This window comes from Saimiri boliviensis, chromosome 13 (genome assembly GCF_048565385.1).
Source record: "Saimiri boliviensis isolate mSaiBol1 chromosome 13, mSaiBol1.pri, whole genome shotgun sequence".
NCBI lineage: Eukaryota > Metazoa > Chordata > Mammalia > Primates > Cebidae > Saimiri > Saimiri boliviensis.
The window spans coordinates 92602414-92628422 of NC_133461.1; the positions used below are offsets into that span (position 1 = coordinate 92602414).

The window sequence follows — 26009 nt, forward strand, 5'->3', positions numbered from 1 at the left end:
CTCAATGTCTCTTCAACAAATGGTACTGGGAAAACTGGATATCCATATGCAAAAATAAAATAAAATAAAGACAGGTCCTTATCTTGTACCATATAGAAAAAATAACTCAAAATGGACTAAAAACCTAAACACAAGACCCAAAAGTATTAAAATCCTAGAAAAGAACATAAGGGACAAGCTTTATGATGTTGGAGTTGGCAGTGATTTCTTATGCATGACAGTAAAAGCAGAGGTAACAAACACAAGTATTAGACAAATGAACTATATCAAACTTAAAAACTTTTATGCATCAAAGGACACAATCAAAAGAGTGAAATGGCAACCTACATAATGGGAGAAACTATTAGTAAACTGCATATCTTAGGGAAATGAAAATCAAAACCACAATGAAATACTGCTTCACAATTGTTAGGATGGCCACTATTAAAAAATAAAAGAAAGAAAACATAATAAAACAAGTATTGGTGAGCATGCAGAGAAAATAAAACCCTAGTGCACTGTGAATAGGGATGTAAAATTATGCAACCACTATGGAAAAAAGCATGGATGCTCCTCAGTAATTTAAAAATAGAATTCCTATACAATCCAGCAATCCCACTTCTGCATATATGCCCAAAAGACTTGAAAGCAGAATCTCAAAGAGATATTTGCACAGCCATATTCACAGAGCATTATTCACAACACTCAAGAGGTGGAAGCAACCACCCAAATGTCCATCAAGTGATGAATGGATAAGCAAAATGTGGTATATCAATACAATGAAATAGTACTCAGTTCTAAAAAGGAAGGAAATCCTGTTACATGCTATAATTACAGATGAACCTTGAAAACATTAAGTGATATAAACCTGTCACAAAAAGAAAATGCTGTATGATTCCACTTACAAGAAGTAGCTAAAGTAGTCAAATTCATAGAAACAGGAAGCAGAATGATGGTTGCCAGGGGCTGTGGTAGGTGGGAATGAAGATATGTTTAATGGGTACAAGAGTTTCAGTTCTAGAGATGAAGAGTTCCAGAGATCTAGAGTACAACAGTGTCAATATACTTAACACTCCTAAACTACACCCTTAAAAATGACTTAAGATGGCAAATTTATTTTATGCACTTTTTAATCACAATGAAAAAAGAAAAGGAAAAACAATCTTAGCACTGACTGCCGTCATTTTGGCAAAAAACTCACAGAGCTGTAGCCAAAATTCTGACAATAAATAATGCGCACAATGATGCAACGTATGCCACTAATTTTAAAACACCTCAGTATGCCACTCAAGATTTTGTCTGGTCTGGAAAACCACCAGACAAAATTCAGAGAGAATATGAGAAGTTCAGAGAAATGGAAAATGTTTTTCTCCTGAATTTTCTTTACATGGACTCTGCCTTAGTTAATGAAAGTGGATTAGTAAGTTAATCATTTTAGCATTTTTTTTTTTTTTAATGAATAAGGAAACCGATTTTCTTTGTGCTCCACTAAATTAACTGGCCTTCCTGGAGTGCTCACAAGCCTTGGTGCTGTCCTGGCAAGAGGAATCTTTTGGTAATTCTTTCACTCATTTAACAAGGTTCTACTGAGTACTTATTATACGCCAGGCATTACTCAAGGGCAGAAATGAGTAAGAGTTTTTGGCCTTGAAGATTTCACCCAGGACAGCTGATCTTTGTTACCTGGTTAGAATCTTCCAGCAAATATATTGATCATTTCAGGACACTAGCCATCTAAGATGCAATCCAAAAGTTTCACTCAGACTCTGAGGACCAATTATTCAGCTGAGCACTTTGAGATAAGAGTTGTCAGAAACTAAGAGATGTCTATACAGACAACCTTCTTAAATATTTCAGTGCTAAAATTTATTTTAAGGAATTTATAATGAACAGGGAGAAGAAGGAGGTTATGAACAGCATAAAATGACATATATGTGAATAAAACAAAATAATCCATGATACATAAAATATACCTGTAGAGAACTGAAATAAATGAGCTTAATAAAATCACTGGTTTGGACTGTATTTTACATTTTATTCCAAGATGGTTAGATTAAAACTTTAACCTAGCAATGAGTACCAATTAATTTATTTAAATAAAGACAATTTCAAGGATAAGGTATAAAAAGAAATCTGAGCTTAGAGACTTAGACTACCATAAGCAAGTGTCTTATAAATAGTGATGGTAGTAAGATGATACAGATGATAATAATAGGCTCTCCAAGGCCACACTTAAAAAAAAAATAGCAGAATTGGTTCTAGAATCTAAGTTTTGTATTCTATGTCTGTTGTTATTTCTACCATAGGAAATCATTTCTTTTCCATCAAATGACACTTCTTGACCCACCTACCTCAAAGGATTTGTCAGAAGAAATAAGATAACTTGTAAGAGAAGTGAGGAAAAGTAAACATTTTCTCAACCATGAGGTCAAAAGCAAAATGAATGGTTTGGATATCCCTCTCTCCGTGAGTTATTAGTCAAAAATCTTATGAAGGAAGACAACTTTTATTCTAGGGCTAAGTTAACGATAAATCAGAGTACATCATCTTTCCCCCATTTCAGTGATATTTGAAAAATCAGAAAATCCCCTAGGTTTTTACCTTTTCTGTTTCAAAACAGTTTGCTCATTGTTAGTTTTGTTTTGCTGTTAGTTTTGTTTTACTGCGTGTTGCTGCTGAAAAGAAACACTGAGTAAGTCATGTTTTGCAGTCTGTGCAACGTAGGACGTCAGTGACTGAATATGAGTCATGTTTGTACACTAATTCTAAAAGGAAAATCATCAAAAATAGGAAGAACCTGTATTTCCAAGGAGACATTATTCCACAAGATGTGGTACTGCCTCATTTTCTTCCTTGCCCAAGCATGTGTCATATTTTTTAAAAAAGGGTATCCAATTTTCTTTACTAAACTTGGATTTTCCTTTCTTTCATTTCAAGACTAAAAATTCACTGCAAAGGTGAGCTTTAGTATAAGAACAAACTAGTCTGATTCTATGAGCCATATAGTTTGTAATGATTAAAGCCATGGTTGTTAAATTTAAGTGTAATGATGAAGAAGGTTCAGCATCATGGAAATGTCAATTCTAGCCCAAATAATCTATAAACTCAAGATATCCTGAGGAATTATGTCAAAGAACCTGACTTTTAAGATATCAAGATTTATTATAAGGCTCTAATAAAAATTGGTAAAAACATAATTGTGCAATTTATACAGTGTCAAACTGGGACACAGTTTAGCAAACAGATGAGTATTTTTTTAAAAAAACAGTATGCTAAAAGACAAACCATGGTAAGAAAGATTGACAACTCAAAACTTCTGAAGAGCCTTGGAACAGTTTATCAGCTATAAATGATAACAGATTACTGGCTACATTATATAAAGAACTACAAAAAAAAAAAGACAAATAATCTTATGGGAAAAAGAGCAAAAACATGAGTAGATAATTCACAGAAGAGTCAACATGAATAGCCAAGAAACACAAGCTCAACCTCAGTAGTCGATTAGGTAAATGCAAAAACCTTAGGGGCCAGGAGTGCTGGCTCACCTGTAATTAAGACCCAATTCATACAAATCAGTTTGGCTCAAAGTTAAGATTATTTAATAAATCCACATGGTTATATAAGTGAAACAATACAAAAGGTGCATAAAATGCTATAAATAAAAGCAAAGGAACAACACTGCCAAATTGCATCCAGTGACGCTGAAGCAGGATGCAACTTTCATCCTTACGTCCTATCCATCCCATTACCAACACTACTCTAGGTTATCACTTTTGGACAAACATATTATTATTCTCCCTCCTTTGTTAAGCCAAAATGTATCATACTACATTCACCATATTGTACCTTGCTTTTTTAAAACCTAACAATATAGTTTAGCAATCTTCATCAGTTCACAGGAATCTTCCCTATTTCCTTTAATGGTTATACACTAAGTTAATCACATGGATAGAGTAAAAATTATTTAGCTGGCCCCATTAAAGATATTTGGGCTTCTTCTAATATCCACTAGTACAAACAATGATTCAAAAAATAACCTTGGGGAGAGGCGCGGTGGCTCTCCTGCAATCCCAGCATTTTGAGAGGCCGAGATAGGAAGATCACTTGACGTCAGGAATTCAAGACCAGTCTGGCCAACATGGTGAAACCCCATCTCGACTAAAAAAAAAAAAAAAAAAGTAATACTAATAATACAAAAACTAACCGGGCATGGCGGTGAGTGCCTGTAATCCCAGCTACTCGGGAGGCTAAGGCAGGAAAATTGCTTAAACCCATGAAGCAGAAATTATCGAGAGCTAAGACTGTCCCACTGTACTCCAACTTGGACAACAGAGTGAGGCCCTGCCCCCAAAAAATAAAATAAAATAAAATAATAACCTTGGGTATCAGTGTGTGCATATGCTATTAAATCTGTAGAATAAATTTTCAGAAGTGACACTGTGGAGTCAACAAATAAGGATACCAGCGAATATCACATCAATACCAACTTTCGGGAAGTCTGCGGAGTAATGAGAACTCATATCCTGCAAGCAGGTCAATATGTCCATGCAAACACTTTAGAAAGAATTTCCCCGAATCTAGTAAAGCTCAAATCTACATACTCTCTAGTTCTTAAACTCTACTCGTAAGTAGAAACACAATATACTACAAGACATACACAGCCACTTAACAGCTTTACTCATGACAACAAATCACACCAAAAAAAAAGAAGAAAGAAAGAAAGAGGGAAGGATGAATAATTTTAATTATGGTATATTTGTGAAATGGAATACAACACAGTAGTGAAGAATGAAGAAATTAGAGCTACAGGTATCAACAGTTATTAATCTCCCTATGCCTTAGACAATTACTTAATCTCTCTTTGTCATAGTTTCTCCATTCATAAAGTAGAAATAATAATATTCACGGAACTAATATTTGCTAATATTTATCAAGTTTTTAGAACAGTACCTGGCATGTAGTAACTATATACATGTTTGTTAAATGAAATGGATCACAAATACAAACGTTACCATGTTGAGTGAAAAGTCAAGTTTCAGAAAACTACATACAGCATATGGAGACCGAGGGCAGGCAGTACAAACACACACAAAACAATACCACATACTACTACAGTAAGTGCTTGCTCAACAATGTCCATAGGTTGTTGGCAATAGCAACTTTTAAGCAAAAGAACATATAACAACACCTTTTTTTCCCCTCATAGTTGTCACAAAATGATGTCGAACAAAATGACGTTGAGGATCTGCTCTATACCATTTCACTTGAAGCTGCAGTTTCCAAGAACCTACAGATGTTAAGTGAGCACTTCCTGTACTTAGAAATGTAAAAATGCTATAATAAAGGCAAGGGAATGGCAATCCCAAATGACAGACACTGATGCCAGAGCAAGAAACAATTTGGAAGGAATATCTGGGAAATTAGCACTGGCAATGTTCATTCTTAAATACCTGGTGCTCATTCCGTTATTCTTCAAAGTTCTATGTATACCCTAAGTGTCCCATAATAAACAAATAACTTTTTTTTTCTCCTCTACTTTGTGGGATTATTTAAGTAACTTTTTTCCTAAATGAAGGATATTCAGTGCAGGAAAAGCAATAGAGTATATACTTATGAAATAATTACAAGCTAATACAGTGAAAAAATATCCAGTGATAGACATGAAAAAGGAAAAAGCATGATTGACAGAACACACAATACATGATATCTAAAACAATGTCACAGATATTATTTTACCACAAAACAATTTTCAGATTCAGTAAAAAACAAAATCTAACCATACTCTGCTTACAATGACAAAACGTTCAGATAGGAAGGTTAAAAATAAGAGCTACACCAAGCAAATTCTGACAAAGAGAAAAAGCAAGAGTGGAAATATAATTATATAAAATAGAATTCAAAATTTAAATAATAGGAAAAGAAGATATTTGAAATTGTCAAAAAAAAAAAAACACACTAAGCAGATGTCCTAAATCATTATGTGCTAAGCAGCATAACTTAAAAATGTATAATGCAAACATGTTAGAGCTGCAAGGAGAAAATGTCCAACCACAATCATAACAGGAAATTTTTCACACACCTCTGTCAAAAATCAATTGAGCAAAAGGACGAAAATAATAAGAAACTCAACTCAATTTAGATAAACATGGAATTTTATATCTAAATAATAGAGAATACACATTTTCTCCAGACTCTAAATACTTATTAAAAATAAAAGACTGTGTTTTATGAACACCTAAGTCTTCAAAAAATTCCCCAAATTTGAATTCTATGGGCCATGAGCACTGATTGCAATATAAGGGACTAGAAATTAACAAATAAATACTGATCAAAAACGAAAACATCAATGTCCTACCTGACTGAAATTTTAAAAACAATTTTGGCCCTTTATGCCTTTTGGTAGATTCTGGAAAGATTTTTCTTAGAAAATAACTTAAAACTGGAGGAAATTACATGCACACAGCTCTTACATCAAGAATTACTCATATGGCAAAAAAAAAGTCTAAGTAATCTAAATGCCCTTTTTTAAAACTTTGAGGTAAGGTCTCATTTTGTTGCCCAACAACCTAGAGTATAGTAGCACAATCACAGCTCACTGCTGCCTCAACTTCCGAGGCTCAAGCAATCCTCCGGCCTTGGCCTCACGAGTAGCTGGGACTACAGGTGCACACCTCCATGCCCAGCTAATTTTTAAAAAAATTTTTTGTAGAAATGAGGTCTCCCTATGTTGCCCAGACTGGTCTCAAGCTCCTGGGCTCAAGCAATCCTCCTGCCTTGGCTTCACAAATTGTTGGGATTACAGGCATGAGCCACCATGTCTGGCCTAATGTGTATTAATAAAGAAATACCTTAGTATTTCAGAGTACATTCATTTGATGGACTATTGTACAATCAACTCATTGACTGATATAAGCACCATATAGCAATGTAGCAAATCCTCGTGAGACTGGGCATAATGACTCACACTTGTAATTCTAGCACTTTGGGAGGCCAAGGCAGGAGGATTGCTTGAGCCCAAAAATTTGAGACCAGCCTGGGCAACACAGGGAGAACTCATTTCTACAAAAAAATTGAAAAAGTAAGCAGTCATGGTAGCATATGTCTATAGTCTTGGCTACCCAGGAAGATTGCTTGGGCTCCGGAGTTTTAGACTAGAGTCAGCTGTACTGTACTGTACTCTACCCGGGGTAACACAGTCAAACTCTGTTTAAAAAAAAAAAAAAAAAAAAAAAAAAAACCAAAAGAAAGAAAATCCTTGTGACAAGATCAAGAAAATAATCAGAATTGAAAATATGTAACTGGAAATGGTCATTTATCAGGAGATGAGATATAAATGGTCAATGAATACATAAAATGATAAATAAATATATAAAAAGATAAATTTATATGTAAATGATCATTTATCAGGAGATAAGATATAAATGGTCAATGAATATATAAAAAGCTATCACTCAAGAAATCAATATACGATGATTAATGAAAATAAGAAATCACTCATCCCACCATCAAGGTGTCAAACCATTTTAAAAAACTTTAACAGTTTACTGATGAGGGTATAAGGAACCAAGCATTCACAACTGCTGAGAATTTATAGAAATTGGTACAACCTTTCCACAATTATTTTTGACAACATATACAAAACTTTGTGAAGACCTTTTGATCTTCACAAAGTTTTGTACATGTTGTCAAAATAATTTTTAAAAATTCTATCTTTAAAATTGTCTTTCAATATCATGAAAATGTCCATACTGCCCAAAGTAATCTATAAATTCAATGCTATCCCCATCAAGCTACCACTGATTCCTTCACAAAATTGGAAAAAACAACCTTAAACTTCATATGGAACCAAAAGAGAGCCTGCATAGCCAAGACAATCCTAAGCAAAAAAAAAAAAAAAAAGCTGGAGGCATCATGCTACCTGACATCAAATTATACTACAAAGCTACAGTAATAAAAACAGCATGATACTGGTACCAAAACAGAGATATTGACCAATGGAACAGAACAGAGGCCTCAGAATTAATGCCACACATCTACAACCATCTGTTCTTTGACAAATTCAACAAAAACAAGCAATGAAAAAAGGATTTCCTATTTAATAAATGGTGTTGGGAAAATTGGCTAGCCATATGCAGGAAACTGAAAGTGGATCCTTTCCTTATACCTTATAAAAAATTAAATCCAGATGGATTAAAGATTTAAACATGAGGCCTAACACCATAAAAACCCTAGAAAAAAAGTAGGCAACACCATTCAGGACATAGGCATAGGTAAGGACCTCATGACTAAAACACCAAAAGCAATGGCAACAAATGCCAAAATAGAAAATGGGATCTAATTAAACTTAAGAGTTTCTGTACAGCAAAAGAAACTATCATTAGAGTGAACCGGCAACCAAGAGAACGAGAAAAAAAATTGTGCAGTCTACCCATCTGACAAACGGCTAATAACCAGAATCTACAAAGAACTTAAAACAAATTTACAAGAGAAAAACAACCCCATCAAAAAATGGGTGAAGGATATGAACAGACACTTCTCAAAGAAGACATTTATGCAGCCAACAAACATGAAAAAAGCTCCTTATCACTGGTCACTAGAGAAATGCAAATCAAAATACTGAGATACCATCTCATGCCAGTTAGAATGGCGATCATTAAAAAATCAGGAGACAACAGATGCTAGAGAGGATGTCGAGAAATAGGAACATTTTACACTGTTGGTGGGAGTGTAAATTAGTTCAACCATTGTGGAACACAGTGTGGCACTTACTCAAGGATCTAGAAAGAGAAATTCCATTTGACCCAGCAATCCCATTACTGGGTATATACTCAAAGGATTATAAAAGATTCCATTATAAAGACACATGCACATGTATGTTTACTGAGGCACTGTTTACAATAGCAAAGCCTTGGAACCAACCAAAATGCCCAACAAAGACAGACTGGATAAAGTAAATGTAGCACATATACACCGTGGAATACCATGCAGCCATAAAAAAGGATGAGTTCATGTCCTTTGCTGGGACACAGACGAAGCTAGAAACCATCATTCTTAGCAAACTGACACAAGAACAGAAAACCAGACAGCGCCATGTTCTCACTCATAAGTAGGTGTTGAACAATGAGAACACATGGACAAAGGGAGGGGAATATCACACATGGGGGCCTGTTGTGATGCTGGGGGTAGGTAGAGGAAAGATAGTAGGGGGTGGGAGGATTGGGAAGGGCTAACATTAGGAGAAACGCCTATTGTAGATGATGGGGGGATGGATGCAGCAAACCACCATGGCACATGTATACCTATGTAACGAACCTGCATGTTCTGTACATGTATCCCAGAACCTAAAGTATAATTTATTTAAAAAATTAAAATATGGGCAAAGATATAGTTACCAGGATGTTCTCCATTATCTAAAATAGTGAAAAACAATGACAATCCAAATGTCTAAAAATTAGAGAGCAGGTAGATATTTGATATAGTCATACTTATGTAATACTATGCAGTGTTTAAATTATATTATAAAATTTAATTATTGACAGAAAATGTCTCAATATGTACGTGAAGAAAAGCAAAGCATAAGGCACATGTAACGATTCCATTTTTGTTACATATATTTGACTATGTTTGTGTGTGCACACATAGAAAAATTAATATATACATTAAAATCCCAGAAGACTATTGGCCAGATATAATAACAGTGGCCATCTTTGAATAATGGAACATTTAGGTGATTTAATCTCCTTTTGCTCTGTATTTTCTAATTTTAAATAATGAATATGCATTACTTATATAAGAAAAATGTTATCAAACTACACAAATGAGAAAACAAATGAAGGAAAATTTTAAAACTTAATGATTTAAAAATGGGATGGTGGGTATTTTTTTTTCTTTTTGCAATCTCTCTAGGATGGTCTCACATTATGCTTGTTACGTAATATTTAAAAAATTAATAGTGAAACCACCCATGATCATTAAGGAGAAAATGGGATTAATTCTGCCACTCTAGCTTCTCTGTCTCTCTGTATTCCTTCCTGTGAATGTAGACATATTTCTGTAGGGAAGCCTCTTGGTGACCTTGTGTACCAAGCAAGAGTTCAGTAAGCACACAGAGGAGCTGGTGCCAAACTGCCATGAGTCCATGACTTGCCCACTAATCACTCACTACACTATAAAAAGACCTGACGGGAGAACGAGATCCTGGCCAGCTCTCCCACCAACTGCCTGTCCGTGAGACCTGTCACCCGACCTCTCTGGGTTTTAAGTTCTTCAACCATGAGAGGAAGGGTTTGGAAGGGTGTAGAAGGGATGATCTCTATGTTTCCCTGGTTCAAATACTTTGATTCTAGGTGCAAGTTGGAAATACAGCTGACAATAACCAAGAGAGACCTGGAAATCCACACACAGATATCTACAAAGAGCCATAAAACCTAAAGGAGATACAACTAAAGGTATACAAAGGTAGCTGAAATCATAGTTTCATATGGCTTCAGTGCTTGGGTTTTACACAATGCCTTCACTCACTCTGTACTCTCTATTCACATCACTGAGCTGCCAGTAATTATTAGGGAGGCCCATCCGCTTGTATTCTTCACTGAGATTGATCAGCACCCAGCCTTGCTCTCTTTCTTCTTTATCCAGCATGGGGTTAAATGAAAAGCAGTATAACTCCTCGTATTTCACTGCAAGAAAAGGGAGGATAAAGTTAAAGCAAGTTTAGTCAAAACCAGAGCCAAATCTCCCCCAAAACATTCTGTCCCAGCTGGAGTACCCTAAGAGGCTATCACAATCCCCACCCCTAGCACGCCCTGGAAGCAACCTGTGTGCAGTGGATAGGGTCCCCCACCTCCTCCCAGCAATGACAAGAACACCTTGGGGTATCAAAACTCGACTCAGCAGTACCTCCTATCCTTTTAGAACACAGGGACGTCTTCATTTTGTGCTGCTGCTTTTTTTTTTTTTTTTGGTTGCTTTAAAAGCAAATATATTTTCCAGACCACATAAAATATGGAACACAAAAATTAAGAACATATGCATTCATTAGGCATCAAGATTCCATTTTTTTAATGCACATGAAGCTTGGATTTGGAATGGTCTCTCAGAGGCAGACACAGGCCGAGGCAGACACAGGCCCAGGCCAAATGCACATTTTGATGCTCACAGTATTAAAAAAGAAGAAATAACAAAACCGAAAAAACTGCTGGGAACATCTGAACTTTAAACAACTACATAAATGTCATAATTCCGCTGTCCGTTTGCATAGGATTCATTAAAAAAAAATCAATTCATAGTGCACAGTGCGGGGCTCATGGGATGAGAACTGGTGAAGGCTGCATCATGATGCGGCTTCTTTCAATCCTGTCGTGTTATGTCTGATGCTTGTGAAGCCCAAAAGCCCCACTGTTTCCCTCTCTCCAGTAAAAGTCAGGATTTTATTTTCTTGCTCTGGTCTTGCCATTTAAGGGGAAGTGTGGAGACCAGCACTATCCAACAGAAATATAATGTGACCTATGTAGGTCATTTTAAATGTTCCTGTAGCCACATTTCAAAAGTGTTCATCTATTTTATTTAACCCAAAATACCCAAAATCATTATGATTTCAACATGTTTGGGATATAAAATGTATTAATATTTGATACATTTCATTTTGTACTGTCTTTAAAATTTCATATCTATCTTTCACTAAATGGCACATCTCAGTTCGGAGTAACGCTGAACAGCTATCTGTGGCCAGTGGCTACCATTTTGGACAATGCAGATCTAAGCATTTCTGATGATAACAAAGGGTAGTTGATACTCAGACCTTGTTTTGTTCCAGATTCTGTTGCAATTAAGTGCATTAATCCAGTTAGTAGGCAACATTGATGGTACTCACTCTACTGATAAGAAATCTGAGGCAAAGGGAGTTTGAGGCACATTCCCTCACTCAAAGTCACATGGGGAGTCCAGGTTGAAATGAGACATCTGGCTGCAGAAGGCCTGCTCCTAATCATAACATATCATTCCCCAAAGGCAGATCCTTCTTTCTTCTTCCTTCCTTGTTCCAGTCCCCTAATCTTCCTGTTTCTCTCCAATACATTTCCTTCTCATAGCTTCCTTAGGTACTCCTATGTCCTCAGCATACTGATTGCATTCAATGTGGACAATTTAAGGTTCCTAAACACATGTATTTAAGGCCCTTTAAAGGATCTCACCACCAGCAAGAGGCTGCAGCAACACACAGGCAGCCTGACACAAAAACTCAGGTTTCAAATTTGTTTTGATGGCTACTGAGATGACTCATCCACATGAAAGAGGAAAGATAAGGGTCATATTTTAAGAACCAGATTTCTTCATTTTTCTTGTGGTATGTCAGTGAGATAAATTATGTTCTATTTCAGTCTTTCTCGATGTCACATTTCTAAACTTCAAAACTTAGAATTACTATTTGGACAAATAACAAAATATGCACATCCAGGTGCACTCACACACAAACCAGAGCAGATACTTTCCATAGAAACAATTTCTTATCATCTTAGCTAATGCTGCAGACAGCATGTGTAACTTGAAATCCCATTCTGGGAATAGTTGGCTGGACACTGACACATCTTTTCCATCTCTAAGTACCATTTTCATGACTCAGGCTTCTGCTACCATAATGTTAACCACAAATCCAAGTTGTTTCAGATGCCAAAAAGACTCTCTTGAGAAAGCCTCAGTTCCCTTGGTAAAAGACCTACTGAAGATGAAGTAATAATGAAATATAAGCTCCCTTTGTTAAATATTTACAAATAGCTGTAAAGGTAGAAGAAGAAAAACATCCTATGACTACTGACAGTTTTCTGTGTGTGGGCTGATACCTGTTTTCACTGGGTAGAGAAAATGAAACTATTCATAAATTATAGCAAGAATAATTTATAATAGACATTAAGCAGATCACTCTTGAACTAGGAGACATTAGGATGGGTTGACACTGAAATTATGAATTTTTCCTTTCAGATATTTTTAAGGAAAATGGTGATCAATCAATCTTCATGCCCAATTTAAGCAAAATTCTACCTGACAGCAAGGAAAAACCCCATTTTTGTCAGCCAAAACTCATTCATGTTAACATGGGCAAGCTTCTTACCCACAGGCAAGCCCAGAAGCGGCCTCCAGACTCTGCCTACTCTGAGAAATCAAAAAAGTGCCACTAGCACAGAAGAAAATTTTACTCAATTGTTCCCATCTCATAATTTTCTGTTTCTTTCACTCTCGACTTTTGCCAAATACATAGCAGAATTTTTAGCAATTAGCTGGAAGGTAAATTAAAAAAAAAACAAAACTAGGTCTTGACCATCTTTTTAATTTTTTTTGCTTATAGACTTTTTAAAAATATATTAGCAAATTATAGTTGTATATATTTCTGGGGTAAAAAGTGATGTTATGACTTTTGACTATAATGTAGAATGATTAATACAAGCAAATTAACATATACATTGCCTCAAATATTTCACATATTCTGTAACTAGAATATCTGAAATTTACTCTCAGTGTTTTGAAATCTACACTACTCAATTATTACCTACACTCAGCACACTGTGCAACAGATCTCAAAATAATGATACCTATTTCTCCTGTCTAAAGCTTTGCACCCTTTGACCATCATCTCTCCATCTCCCCTGCTCCCAGCCTCTGGATTCTACTCTCTGCTTCTATGAGTTTAACTGTTACAGATCCCACATATAAGTGAGAACACGTGGTATTTGTTTTTTCTGTCTTTGGCTTTCTTCACTCAGCATAATCCTCTCCAGTTCCATCCATGTAGTCACAAATAATGAAATGTCTTCCTTTTGAAGGCTGAATAGCATTCCTTCACTTATATATACCATGTTTTCACTAGCTCTTCATCCAATGATGGATACTTAAGTTGATTCCACAACTTGGCTACTGTGAATACTGCTGCAATGAGAAAGTGAGAGCAGACATTTCTTTGACATATAGATTTCAATCTTTCCAGTAAGTACTCAGAAGCAGGAGTGTTGAATCATCTAATTTTATTTTTGTTTTCTGTGGAACCGCCATCTACTTTCCATAATGGCTGTAGTAATTAACATCCTCACCAACAGTGCATAAACATTCTCTTTCCTCTGTACCCTTGCCAAAGCTTGCTATCTTTCATCTTTTTGGTAAAGGCCATTCTAAGAGCCGTGAGGCAATATCTCACTGTGGTTTTAATTTGCATCTCCCTAATGATTATTGAGGTCGAGCATTTGTTCATGTATCTGTTAGTCATTTATGTCTTCTTTTGAGTAATGTCTCTTCAGGTCCCTTTCTTAATCAGAGCATTTATTCTTTTCCTATAGAGTTGTTTGAGTTCCTTACATATTTCGAATATTAATCTCTTATCAGATGTATGGCTTGCAAATATTTTCTCCCATTCCTTAGAGTGTCTCTTTACTCTGTTGTTTCCTTGGTTATGCAGAAGCTTTTTATATTTTAGACAAATCTGTAATCTTTACAGAATCTGAACAGAGAGAAAATATTTGCCTACTCTAGGAAGGTCATATCGCTCAGCTGATTTTTTACCCACTTTTAAAACAGGCATGTTAAAAGCTCCACTGGCTTTTCCCATCAGTCTGAGCCAGCATATCCAACATAAAACATATTTTGCTGTTAGTGACCAGCAGCTTTCAGCAGGAAGTTTACCGAAGGCCTCACCCTACAGGGCCCTATTACACAATAGCTCCTCCAATAAGAAGCAAATACTCAAAATGGCTTTGGACTGTGGGAGTAAACTGAATGTGCACCTTTAATTTAAAAAAAAAAAATTCAGAAAAAGTTAATGTGGAAATCTTGCTATTCACAGTATCATATATTATCTACATAAATCATATAACTAATGAAACAGGAGTCAAGTTTTAATGGTTTCCTGCCCAGAAAGCAAAATGATAATTTCTAAAATACTACATGAAATTAAGAATGAGTAACACTTTGGCTGTTTCTAGGAAGACCAAATCAGTGTTTCAGTTGAAAGCAAGAGCTCAACCCAAGCATAGAGATGGATGTTTTGACTGACTTTATTCTAGCATGGGTATTCATTGTGCGCCCCTTAACCTAGGGAAGCTTGTGGCACTACAGTACAACTCAAGTCTCTATTGCCCACCCTGGCTCCTTCACTCTCAGATAACCCCACTTCCTACTTCCCATAGAAAATGCAAGACATCAGGTGGAACTCTCAACTTGGAACCACCAGGCAAATAATGAGGGCTGCATCCATACCCAACCTTTGCTCCTTCTCTCTTATGTAAAGGAAAGGGTGCTCCTTCTGCCAAAATAAGTGAGAGATGTGGGTACAACAAAACATTAGTGAAGGAAGGAAAAAAAACCTAGCTTGTTCCCTAGGCATCAGGTTAAAGGTTATAAAAACAGAATTATTTAGCATAAATATATGGAGGAATTGCCTCTCACTATAGACTAACTGGGAGAAGCAACAAATAATGCACTATTAAAATCAAAAGTATTTTTAAAATCTAAAGAAAAAAACAAATATGAATCAGCATCAGCAGAATGTGAACGGTGGGAAAGGGAAGGGAAAAGTGACCAATAGTCATCAGGACACAGAGATGTGAGCGTTTTTTTAATGACCACAGTAATTATTGAAAGCTAAATTGCATCAAACATTATGCTGAATTCAGGCAATTTAAAATAACTGTATCTGAAAAACCATTTAGAGTGGGGTGAGAAGATAATACAGCTATTACGGATTTTGCATATTTAAAATAAAAATGACGGTGCCTCACCTTTGCTACTTTTTTTTTTTTTTTTTTTTTTTTTTTTTTTGAGACAGAGTCTCTCTCTGTCACCAGGCTGGAGAGCAGTGGTGCAATCTCGGCTCACTGCAATCTCCACCTCCTGAGTTCAAATGATTCTCCTGCCTCAGCCTCCCAAGTAGCTGGGACTACAGGCATGCATCACAATGCCCAGCTAATTTTCATATTTTTAGCAGAGACGGGGTTTTACCATTATGTCCAGGATGGTTTCTTGATCTGTTGATCTTGTGATCCACCCACCCGGCCCTCTAAAGTGCTGGAATTACAGGCCTAAGCCACCGTGCCTGGCCTGCTGTCTATTTTAAACACTGTTTAAATTGTGTTGGAATTAAACACTAGAACTGTTGAAGTTAACACAGCGGAAAAGGGCTGCAAGACTCTGATAAAAAAGAAATTACCACTGCAAAAATTGCTTAAACATCAATAACTTAGATAAGGAAAATAAAAAGTTATAAATTAAGCAAATAAGACTACTTCAATCATGAGATTTTTTAAAATCAAATATATCCAAAAGAATTAGGGAGTAAAACACTAAAAAGAAACTAGGAAAAGGAGGAAAATAAACAAAAGAAATTATTTAAGTGTTGAACCACCCACCAACACTAAAGAGGGAAAGATAATTGATTCAAAAATAAACAGCAGGAGGCAAATCGGAGGGAAGAGAGGAGAGATGACATGGGAAAGCCGAGGCCCTCTGAGAAACATGGGTATTTTCACTATAAAAGTTCACGTCCTTATGAATACATTAGATCTACAAGGTTAACTGATCTCATTTGAGCCACAACCCTTATTTTAACCTAAGTTAGTTCTTTACCAAGAATTCAAGAGCTTCTCGCATTTGGCCACGTTATGTTTTGCCTGAGATCTTCTATAGCCTGTGACCAAATTCTTATCAACCTTTATTCATACAAAAAGCAAACCAATAAAAAACTCTCCTAACTTTTTAGTAATTTGATTTACACTTATACCACAAATCCTAAGTCAATAAAGAGAGAATCTCAACATTTATTTTAAGTTGCCTGAATTCAGCAGAATGTCTAAAGCAATTTAGCTTTCAGTAGTTACACTGGTTTTAAATCACCTCATGCCTCTGTGTCCCTCTGCTGACACTTGGGAACTTTTCTCTTCCCTTCCCCACCCTTAGCATTCTGCTGATGCTAAGGTTTTAAAGTACTTTTAATATTAAATTATGACAACTTTGAAAATATCTCCTTCAGAGGCCTTGCCTTAAATGAACACCCAAGCATTTATTTCTAAGTAAAAACAACTGTTTTATCTTTTATAAAGCAGTGGTTCCCAAACTTTTTGGTACCAGGGACTAGTTTTGTGGAAGACAATTTTTCCATGGATGAGGGTGTGGTTGGGAGATGGCTTTACGATAAAACTGTTCCACCTCAGATTATCAGGCATTAGATTCTCATAAACAGCATACAACCTAGATCCCTCACGTGTGTGGTTCACAATAGGGTTCATACTCCTAAGAGAATTAATGCCACTGCTGATCTGATAGGAGGTGGACCTCATGCTTGCTTGCCCACAACTCACCTCCTGCTGTGTGGCCTCGTTTCTAACCAGCCATAGACTGGTACCCATGCTCTATAGAACCTTGCAGTTAGCTGGGTGTCCATAAAAGAAACTGAAAATATGTAAATTTTGTTGATGACTAACCATAATATTGAGAGAGCTATATTATACTACCAGAATTCAAAGTACACCTCCCTCACCAACCACACACATCCCGTTATTCTCATATGCTTGGAGGAGGGGGAGTGTGTATTTTATAAAATATCTTCAGATGGTTCTAAAAAGCCACCCATGCCCCAACTGAAGGCTACTGTTTCATGTCTAACCTCTTCCACACTTCCCCATCATCCTCTACAGTCAAAGTCCTGCTTCCAAAGTTATAGCCTATAATATGCCCCAAGTTTAGCACTGCTTTTAACATTACACTGTGAAACTGCTTGTGTTCTAGTTTACCTTCCCACATTTATTAAAGCACTACATTTTATGCAAACTGGTATTTCTAATCCTCATGTTTCAAAATGCTAGTGATTCTTTTTGAATCACTTACTCCTCTTACTTGATGGCTTTGATTCAATGAATTACTATGATTCCTTTTTTTTAGAAAAGGTAGCCAGTCAGGTCTCTGACTACATCTAATATCTAACTCCCAAAACTTCATAGTTTAAGAAAAAGTATCTATTTTTGAAAGTGGGGGAACATACTAATTTCCCCCTCGGGGATCGTCACAGTGAGAGTCCTACCACTTGCTGCCTGAGGGCCGTGACCCTCCTGGTCCCTGTGATTCACTCTTCCAGCTGCTCAGCCCTTTCCCAGTTCTCTGGGCTACTTCTAAATCCCATTAATCCACTCAGAGCACATTTATCGCCCAGTAATTCCATTAATCAGTGACACAGAAACTGTTAGCACAGAATTCTCCTCACATTCTCTGCTGCGTGCAACCTAACGTACATCTTCCCAGAACTTCTGTTCCAATTTTAGTGCACCCTCCAAAAAGTTCAACTGTTTTTCTGGCTTACTCTGCCATTCTTTTAACACACTTGGATGAAAAAGCCTCAACCAACTGCCTTTAAAGGGAAACAGTGTAAAGTAAAAATTACCAGATTTTGACAGCTCCCTGGCATCATTTCCATTCAGTAACTTTATCTCTTAGCTACCGACAAAGGATATGGACAAATCATAAGAAACTTAGGATCCAACCAAATGCCTTCACAAGTTTATAATCGAACTTCTTGTCCTGAAGCAAAAACCATTTGGCAAAGTAACTATCGGTACATATCTTATTTCCTTTATTAACTACTTCTGTGTAACATAACTTTTATATAAATGATCTCTTTTCACTATATTCTTCCAAGAAACATAGAGTATATTTCATTTAAGGAAAACAACACCACAACTCACACAAGCCACACAGAGAGGCAAGAAACACTCTGTACAAGTGAAGTAAAGCGATAAATCTGAAGAGCCCAAGACGACAGATAGAACAACATAGCAATGGAGAGAACATATTTTTTCAAACCTAAATGTTCTTCCCACCACATCAAATTTTCTTTTTTTTTTTTTTTCCAGGAGAATCAGCAGATCCACACTCTGAATAGTCACTGATGCTAACAAAGTCTAGTTGCACCAACCTTGGAAAAAATAAATTATTATCAAAAAGCAACAGAGGGGCAGGCATGGTAGTTCACGCCTGTAATCCCAGCACTTCGGGAGGCCAAGGCAGGTGGATCACTTGAGGCCACGAGTTCAAGACGAGCGTGGCCAACATGGCGAAACCCCATCTCTACTGAAAACACAAAAATTAGCAGAGTGCGGTGGTAGGCACCTGTAGTCCCATCTACTCAGGAGGCTGAGGCATGAGAATCGCTTGAATCCAGGAGGTAGAGGTGGCAGTGAGCTGAGACAGCACCACTACAGTCCAACCTAGGCAATGGAGCAAGACTGTCTCAAAAAAAAAAAAAAAAAGAAAAGAAAAAGAAACACCAAAGAAACAAAAAGCAATGGAGACCAAACCTTAAAAACCTCAAGAGGGAGAAAACTACTAGAACTCTCTGATAACACTTCCCACACAAACCAACTGGTCAGTTCTGTCACTGGCCCCATTCAAGGCAGCTCGATTACCATAATATAAGAAGGGCTTAACTTAAAGGCAATTTCACTCCCAAAGGAAAACATCCTATAATCCTCACCAAGATTATGTTAATACTAAGATTCATGAAAGAGACCCTAAAAATCAAGAAACTATGTATCAGGCCATCATTCAGGCTTGTCCTCATCTGAGGACCAGACTAACACCTAATCCCTCAAATACTATCATTTCTAAGCACCAAACAAATTATTGAACATGATTTGCGCATTTTTAAGAGAGGTTCTATATTAAATGCCAAGTTCCTCTCTCCTACCTGGCCTTGCAAGGCGTATCAGGGAGACGTACACGTCATGGCAATCTCTTTCCTGAGGTATGATGAGCTGTATTATCTGAAAGTTCTTGCAGCGAATCAGCAGAGGGCATCCAGTAGCAGTTGTTGCCTGTTTCTCAATGGTGGAAATCTGACTGTGAAGAATCTAAAACCAAATGTTAATTTGCATAAGCTAAGCACAAGTAACTAATGAATATGACAAAGACTAACATTTCTTTGTGGCTCAAAGAAAGACAAGAAACAGTGCCCAACCTCCAGCTAGCTCAATCCTTGTATCCAGATGATGAGCACTGACATGTTCCAGGTAAGAACCAACTTCCTAAATTTTTAATTTTATTTTTCAATACCAAGCTTCCTGAGAGCCAGGATAGTTATTTCAAAGCAAACCATTCAGCATGTAAATTTGCTTAAGGCCAGGTAAACATTTTGGTAGTCAAATGTTGAATGCACTTCAGAGCTAAAATTAAACAAGGTCATGAGAAGTTAGTAAAATAAACTTCTGCAATCAACAAAAGTTAGATGGCTCCGCAGGGAGGTGCCACCATGCTCCTTAATTCCACATGGAATGTTCAACTTCTGAATCAATATGGGATTGTTGTTTTCCAAGCTGTTGGTGGTCGGGCAGGCTACAAAAGAAGGGATTTGTTTTATTTTTTATTTTTTAAATATTTTTTACTGCAAATGATAGTGGTACACATTTATGGGGTACAAAGTGATGCTGTGATAGATATACATTATGTGGAATGGATTAAATTGAGCTAATTAACATAGCCATTGGTTACCTACAGTGTTTTTTTTTTTAAACTGAGACCCTTGAAATTTACTCTCATAATGATTTTGAAATATATGTTACTATTGAGTATGGCCACCTTGCTGTGCAATAGATTTCAAGATGTTTCCTCCTGTCTATTGGAAACTTGGTGTCCTTTGATCAATATCTCCTCATTCCCTCCCTATCCTGTGTACTCCCAGCCTCTGGTAAAACCATGATTCTACTCTCTAAAGAGGAGATTAACTTTAAAGAAAATCGTGCCAGGATTTTAAAGGAAATCACGCCAGGAAGTGAATCTCTGGTGTTACAGGAGGGTCTCTGCTCAGTCTTCAATGGCAGCATTTTATTTAGTTTCTTCTTCACTAAGAAGTGCCTGCCACCTTCTGCTAAAAATGTATCACGGTGCATGGAATATAGAAAAGGGAAATCTACAATTCAGGGATGTCATGATTGGGTTGCAGAAAAAATAATATGGCGAGGTGCAGTGGCTCATGCCTGTAATCCCAGCACTTTGGGAGGCTCAGGTGGGCAGATCACTTGAGGTCAGGAGTTCAAGACCAGCCGGGCCAACATGGTGAAACCCTGTCTCTACTAAAAATACAAACAAGTTAGCCAGGCGTGGTGGTGCATGCCTGTAGTCCCAGCTACTCAGGAGGCTGAGGCAGGAGAATCACTTGAACCCAGGAGGTAAAGGTTGCAGTGAGCCGATATCACACCACTGAACTCCAGCCTGAGCAACAGAGTGAGACTCCATCTCAAAAATAATAATAATAATAAATATCTAATAGTTCCATTAATAAGTAGCAGATATACCTGATGGTGAAACTCCTCTAGCTTTTCTTTTTCCAATTATTGGAAAAGTAGAGGCAACATAATAAAATGACCAAATGGCTGCATTATAGGACCCTACAAATAAAGAGTACTGCAAATGGAACACTGGAAGATGAAAATGCTGAATCTGGACAACTGACATTATTCAATCTCTCCTTGACAGCTGTGACAGGAAGCACTTGTATCATCTGGCTATTTCTAAGTCTTTCTTTAATGATGTTCAAATAATTTGTGTTTAAAATGATTAAGTAGATATGACAGCATAGAAAAAGGCCAAACACACATTCCAAAAACACCCAAGCACCAAAAGCCCACCCATCTCACCCTAAGGAAAAATGGAGGGCAAAACCTTTTTACTTCAAACAACGCAAAATAAGGAAAGCTAAAAATAAAGAAAGCATACCCATGTTTCTTTTCTTGTGTCAGGTGAATTTTCGACGAATATGACGTGAGTAGCCGTCAAATACAAAGTACCTAGAGCTGCTTTTTTAGGAGACACTCGATCTACCAAGCGGACATTTTCAACCTAGAGAAATCGGCATGATGAAAAGAGTTACCATAAACCAGAAGAGTGATTCACAAAATAAATGATAAGAGAGTAAACTCATACTTACTCCAAAATGCAATTTTTTGAGAATTCCCCCAATAATAAAAACCAAAACACGTCCCCTTAAGTTAATCGGATCTCTGAATATGATTCTGTATATCCAAAGATGAAAATTCACCAATATGAAAATAAGACTTTAAATGTACCACAAAAGATGTGTAGACCCTATTAAGAATACACTCTCTGAATTTTACACTGGTCTACACTTTCATTTCACTGGACTTATAGTAACATTTCTAATTTAAAGCAGAAAGTGTATGTGTTAAAGTTCTGAGTTTACACTGATTATGCATGAATTACATTCTATGAAAAAGAAAATAACACATTTTTCTACGTGTTTCTAACTTGTAGAAATGGCCTTAAGGCTGTTTGCTTCCATATAGACTAGTAGGAAGTATAAACATACACATGGGAGAAAAAAAGTATCAGATAAATGTATGTAAGGAAAACACACCATTTCAAGATCCTTACATTGATTTGTAAAAAAAAAAAAAAATCTTTCTAATGAATGGCATTATCACAACTCAGCTAAAATCCAAACTGCTACAAAAGATTTCTAGAAATAATTTTTATCAAGCATACATCTCTTATATGCAGGGCAATTTCAAGGATATGTGCACTGAGATCATCCTAACATGATATGTAATTGAAATGACAAGACAGTCTCTACAGGGCAAGAGACAACTGAAGCAATGATGACTCTAGTAAGACACAGCCACTATAACCACCCGGGGGACACTCCTATAATGACCACAGGGCACAGCAATCCTACCACTGCCAAGAATCAACCATCTGCAGATAAACACTGACTCATCCCATCAGTCAAAATGGTAGTTGCTTCCGAGAGGCAGCTTAGGAACTAATGCATTGTATTGACTACATTCTTCAGTTTAAATAAAAGCTGTGGGCCAGCATGGTGGCTCACACCTGTAATCCCAGTACCTTGGGAGGCTGAGGCAGGCTGATCACCTAAAGTCGGGAGTTTGAGACCAGTCTGGCCAACATGCTGAAACCCCGTCTCTACTAAAAATACAAAAATTAGCCTGGTGTGGTGGCGGGCACCTACAATTCTAGCTACTCAGAGGGCTGAGGCAGGGAATTCACTTGAACCCTGAAGACAGAGGTTGCAGTGAACCGAGATCATGCCACCGCACTCCAGCCTGGATGACAGACTGAGACTCCATCTAAAAAATAATAATAAATAATAATAATAGAAATTGTGGTCCCGATCTAGTTTAGGAGCCTCAGACCTCCCTTCTGCTCCAGGGAAGAGCCAGGGGAGTAGCAGACCTCATGAACATTCCTCAGGACACCAAGAGCAAACAAGCCTCAAGACCTCCCGTTGCCTCAGTCTCCTCTAAGCGCTTATAGCCAAGCCAGCCCTCTAGGAATAGCTCTAATGGATCCCAATTTTCAGAGATTACTTCCTCCCAGTTTTCCGATATCTACTGAGGTCAATAAAGAATTAGGTATTATAAATATTTGTAGTCACATAATTTACTCTGGGGCATTGCTAAATTCCTGAGGACTTGTGAATGTCTATGTATGTTAAAGACATTCATTCAACAACAGTGCCCCTCACCTACCAGCTTATGAGTTTTTTAAAGAAGTATTTCTTTTGTTGCTGATATGCTGCACATTCTTTTGTATGGTTATCTATCATGATGTATTTTTTGCAAATGGTCTTCATATCACTGGTTTAACTTTGATCGTTTCTTCCATATTTATAAGAACTCTTTATATAGTAAGGATAACAGCCCAAGGTCAAATGAGTTTTTATACCTGCCTCCTTAGCAAACTTTTCTATTCATTCTAGTATAAATCTCTTGAATGGTCTGAGTAGACAACTATTTTCTCTAATAATGTGTTGCTTCCTTTCCAGTATTTATCTCTTTTTTCCTTGTATAATGAATGGTATTAATTAGAAACTTCAGAGTAACTAGAAACAGCATGGAGACCATGGTCACTTTGCATTGTTTTTCATTTGTTTAATAACAGCTTTATTGAGATATAACTCATATACCATATAATTTATCCATTTAAATATACTATTCAGTGGTTTTTAGCATATTCACAGCACTGTATACACCATAATTATGCAACCATTAACACACCAATTTTAAAACCTTTTCATCACCACAAAAAGAAACCCTACACCCATTACCAGTCACATCCCAGTAATTCACCCAACCACTCTGGCCCTAAGAAATCAATTTACCCTCTGTCTCTGTGGATGTGCCTATTCTGAACATGTCATATAAACGAAATCACTCAACATGTCACACTTTGATACTGGTCTCTTTTGTAGCAATCATGTTCTCAATCTATGCTTCCATCCAAGTTCATCTATTTGTAGAATGTATCAGTGCTTTATTTTTTGTTGCCCAATGATATATCATTATGAGTATATATATTTCATTTATCCATTCATCAGTTGATAGACAATGTGGTTGTATATATCTTTTGACTACCAAGAATGCTGCTGCTTTGTACTTCTGAGCATAAGTTTTTGTGTGAAAGTACGTTTTCATTTATCTTGGCTATACGCTTAGGAATGGAATTGCTGGGTCATTTGGTAACTCTTAAGGTAAGGCTTTAGAAGAGCTTCTAGACTATTTTCCAAAGCAGCTGTACCATTTAATATTTCCATCACCAATATACACGGGTTCCAATTTCTCTGCATCCTTGCTAACACTTGTTATAATCTTTCTTTTTTATTATAGTCATTCTCGTATGCAAGATGGTATCTCATTGTGGTTTTGATTTGCATTTCCCTGACAGCTAACAATACTGAGCATCTCTTTACGTGTACCCATTTTTAATAGGAACACTTATAATCTTTCACCATTGAGTTTGATGCTGATATTTACTATCACATTGTAAAAGTGACCTAATCCTAGTTTACTAAGAGTTTTGATTTTTAAAAATCAGAAATGAGCGTCTTTCTGATATGTATTTGGATAAATATTTGCTTTTTTAACTCTAGTCCTAAATTACCAGTAACAGTAATCGTTTTCTTAATCTTTAAAGGAGTCCTGTGTTCCCGGTATATGGCCAACTTGGAATCACAACTATGTAATTCATACATAGTCACTGTGTATTGATATTTTAATATTCCTTGCATTTTCCTTGCCATAGTTATTTTTTTTATTTGGTTTTTGTTTTACATCTATACTTTTAAGAGAGAACCTGCATGCCCTAGCCTACTCACGGTACTTTTATCAAGTGAATTAACCACAGTTATGATTACATCAATTAATCAAGAAGCTTTCAACATATAAATTATTTATTAGTTGAAACAAGTATTGTACTTCTTTATACAGAAATAATTCTTTAGTAATGCTTTGAATTTCTTATGTGTTTACAGATCTGTTCAATGTTTCCAATTTTTACTAAATCTCATTTTAATATCATTATAATACCTTTACGAATTATCTTCTTACTGTATTTTCAAATTTTTATAATCTTTTCATTCTTATCCCTCTCTTATTATCCTTTCCTTCATTCCTAATACTGTGAATTATTTTCTTTTTACTTCTTTGTGATTAGATAGGCAAAGGTTTTTCTTTAACAGATATGGATATACCAACTTTATAATATTTCTGTTTTCTACTTTGTTAATTTCTGATTCCTTAATAAATGTTTTAACTTGCTTTGCTTGGGCATGCCATATAGTTTTTATTTATTTCTTTTTTTCCAGATTTTCAGATTTCACAGTCAGTTTGTTTAATGTCACTTTTATTGCTTAAAAACAAAAGTTTTTAAATTCAGTCATTTTCCTCCAAATATATCTCTGGCTGCATCCTGTGAATTTTATTCATAGTATTCTCATTCTTCTTACTTTGTAGATATTCTTTAATTGCAGTTTTTATTCCTCCTTTGACCCAAAAGTTTTTAAGGGGAGCATTTTCCAAATTCCCATATGGTTGAAATATTTTACTTATACTTTTATCATTAAACATTCTATTTTGAACTAACTACAACCAAGATATTATGAAAGAGTTAGAAAAACTCTAACTCTTTAAACAGAGGAGACAAAGAGAAAAATAAGGGGATATATTTATTTTGGAATATTTCTTTGGGAAAAAACT

General features: G+C 36.3%; 1 protein-coding gene across 2 annotated transcripts in view; it reads right to left on the reverse strand.

Moving 5' to 3' along the window:
- MTMR7 (myotubularin related protein 7) overlaps positions 1–26009 on the reverse strand; it is a 113766-nt gene that overhangs the window by 53659 nt on the left and 34098 nt on the right. For both annotated transcript variants that reach the window (XM_074383959.1, XM_003935557.3), the window contains exons 2-4: positions 21715–21837; positions 19691–19853; positions 10501–10658 (exon numbers count right to left, since the gene is read on the reverse strand). In XM_074383959.1, coding sequence (XP_074240060.1) covers positions 10501–10658; positions 19691–19853; positions 21715–21837 — 444 coding nt within the window. The remainder of the gene's footprint in view (positions 1–10500; positions 10659–19690; positions 19854–21714; positions 21838–26009) is intronic.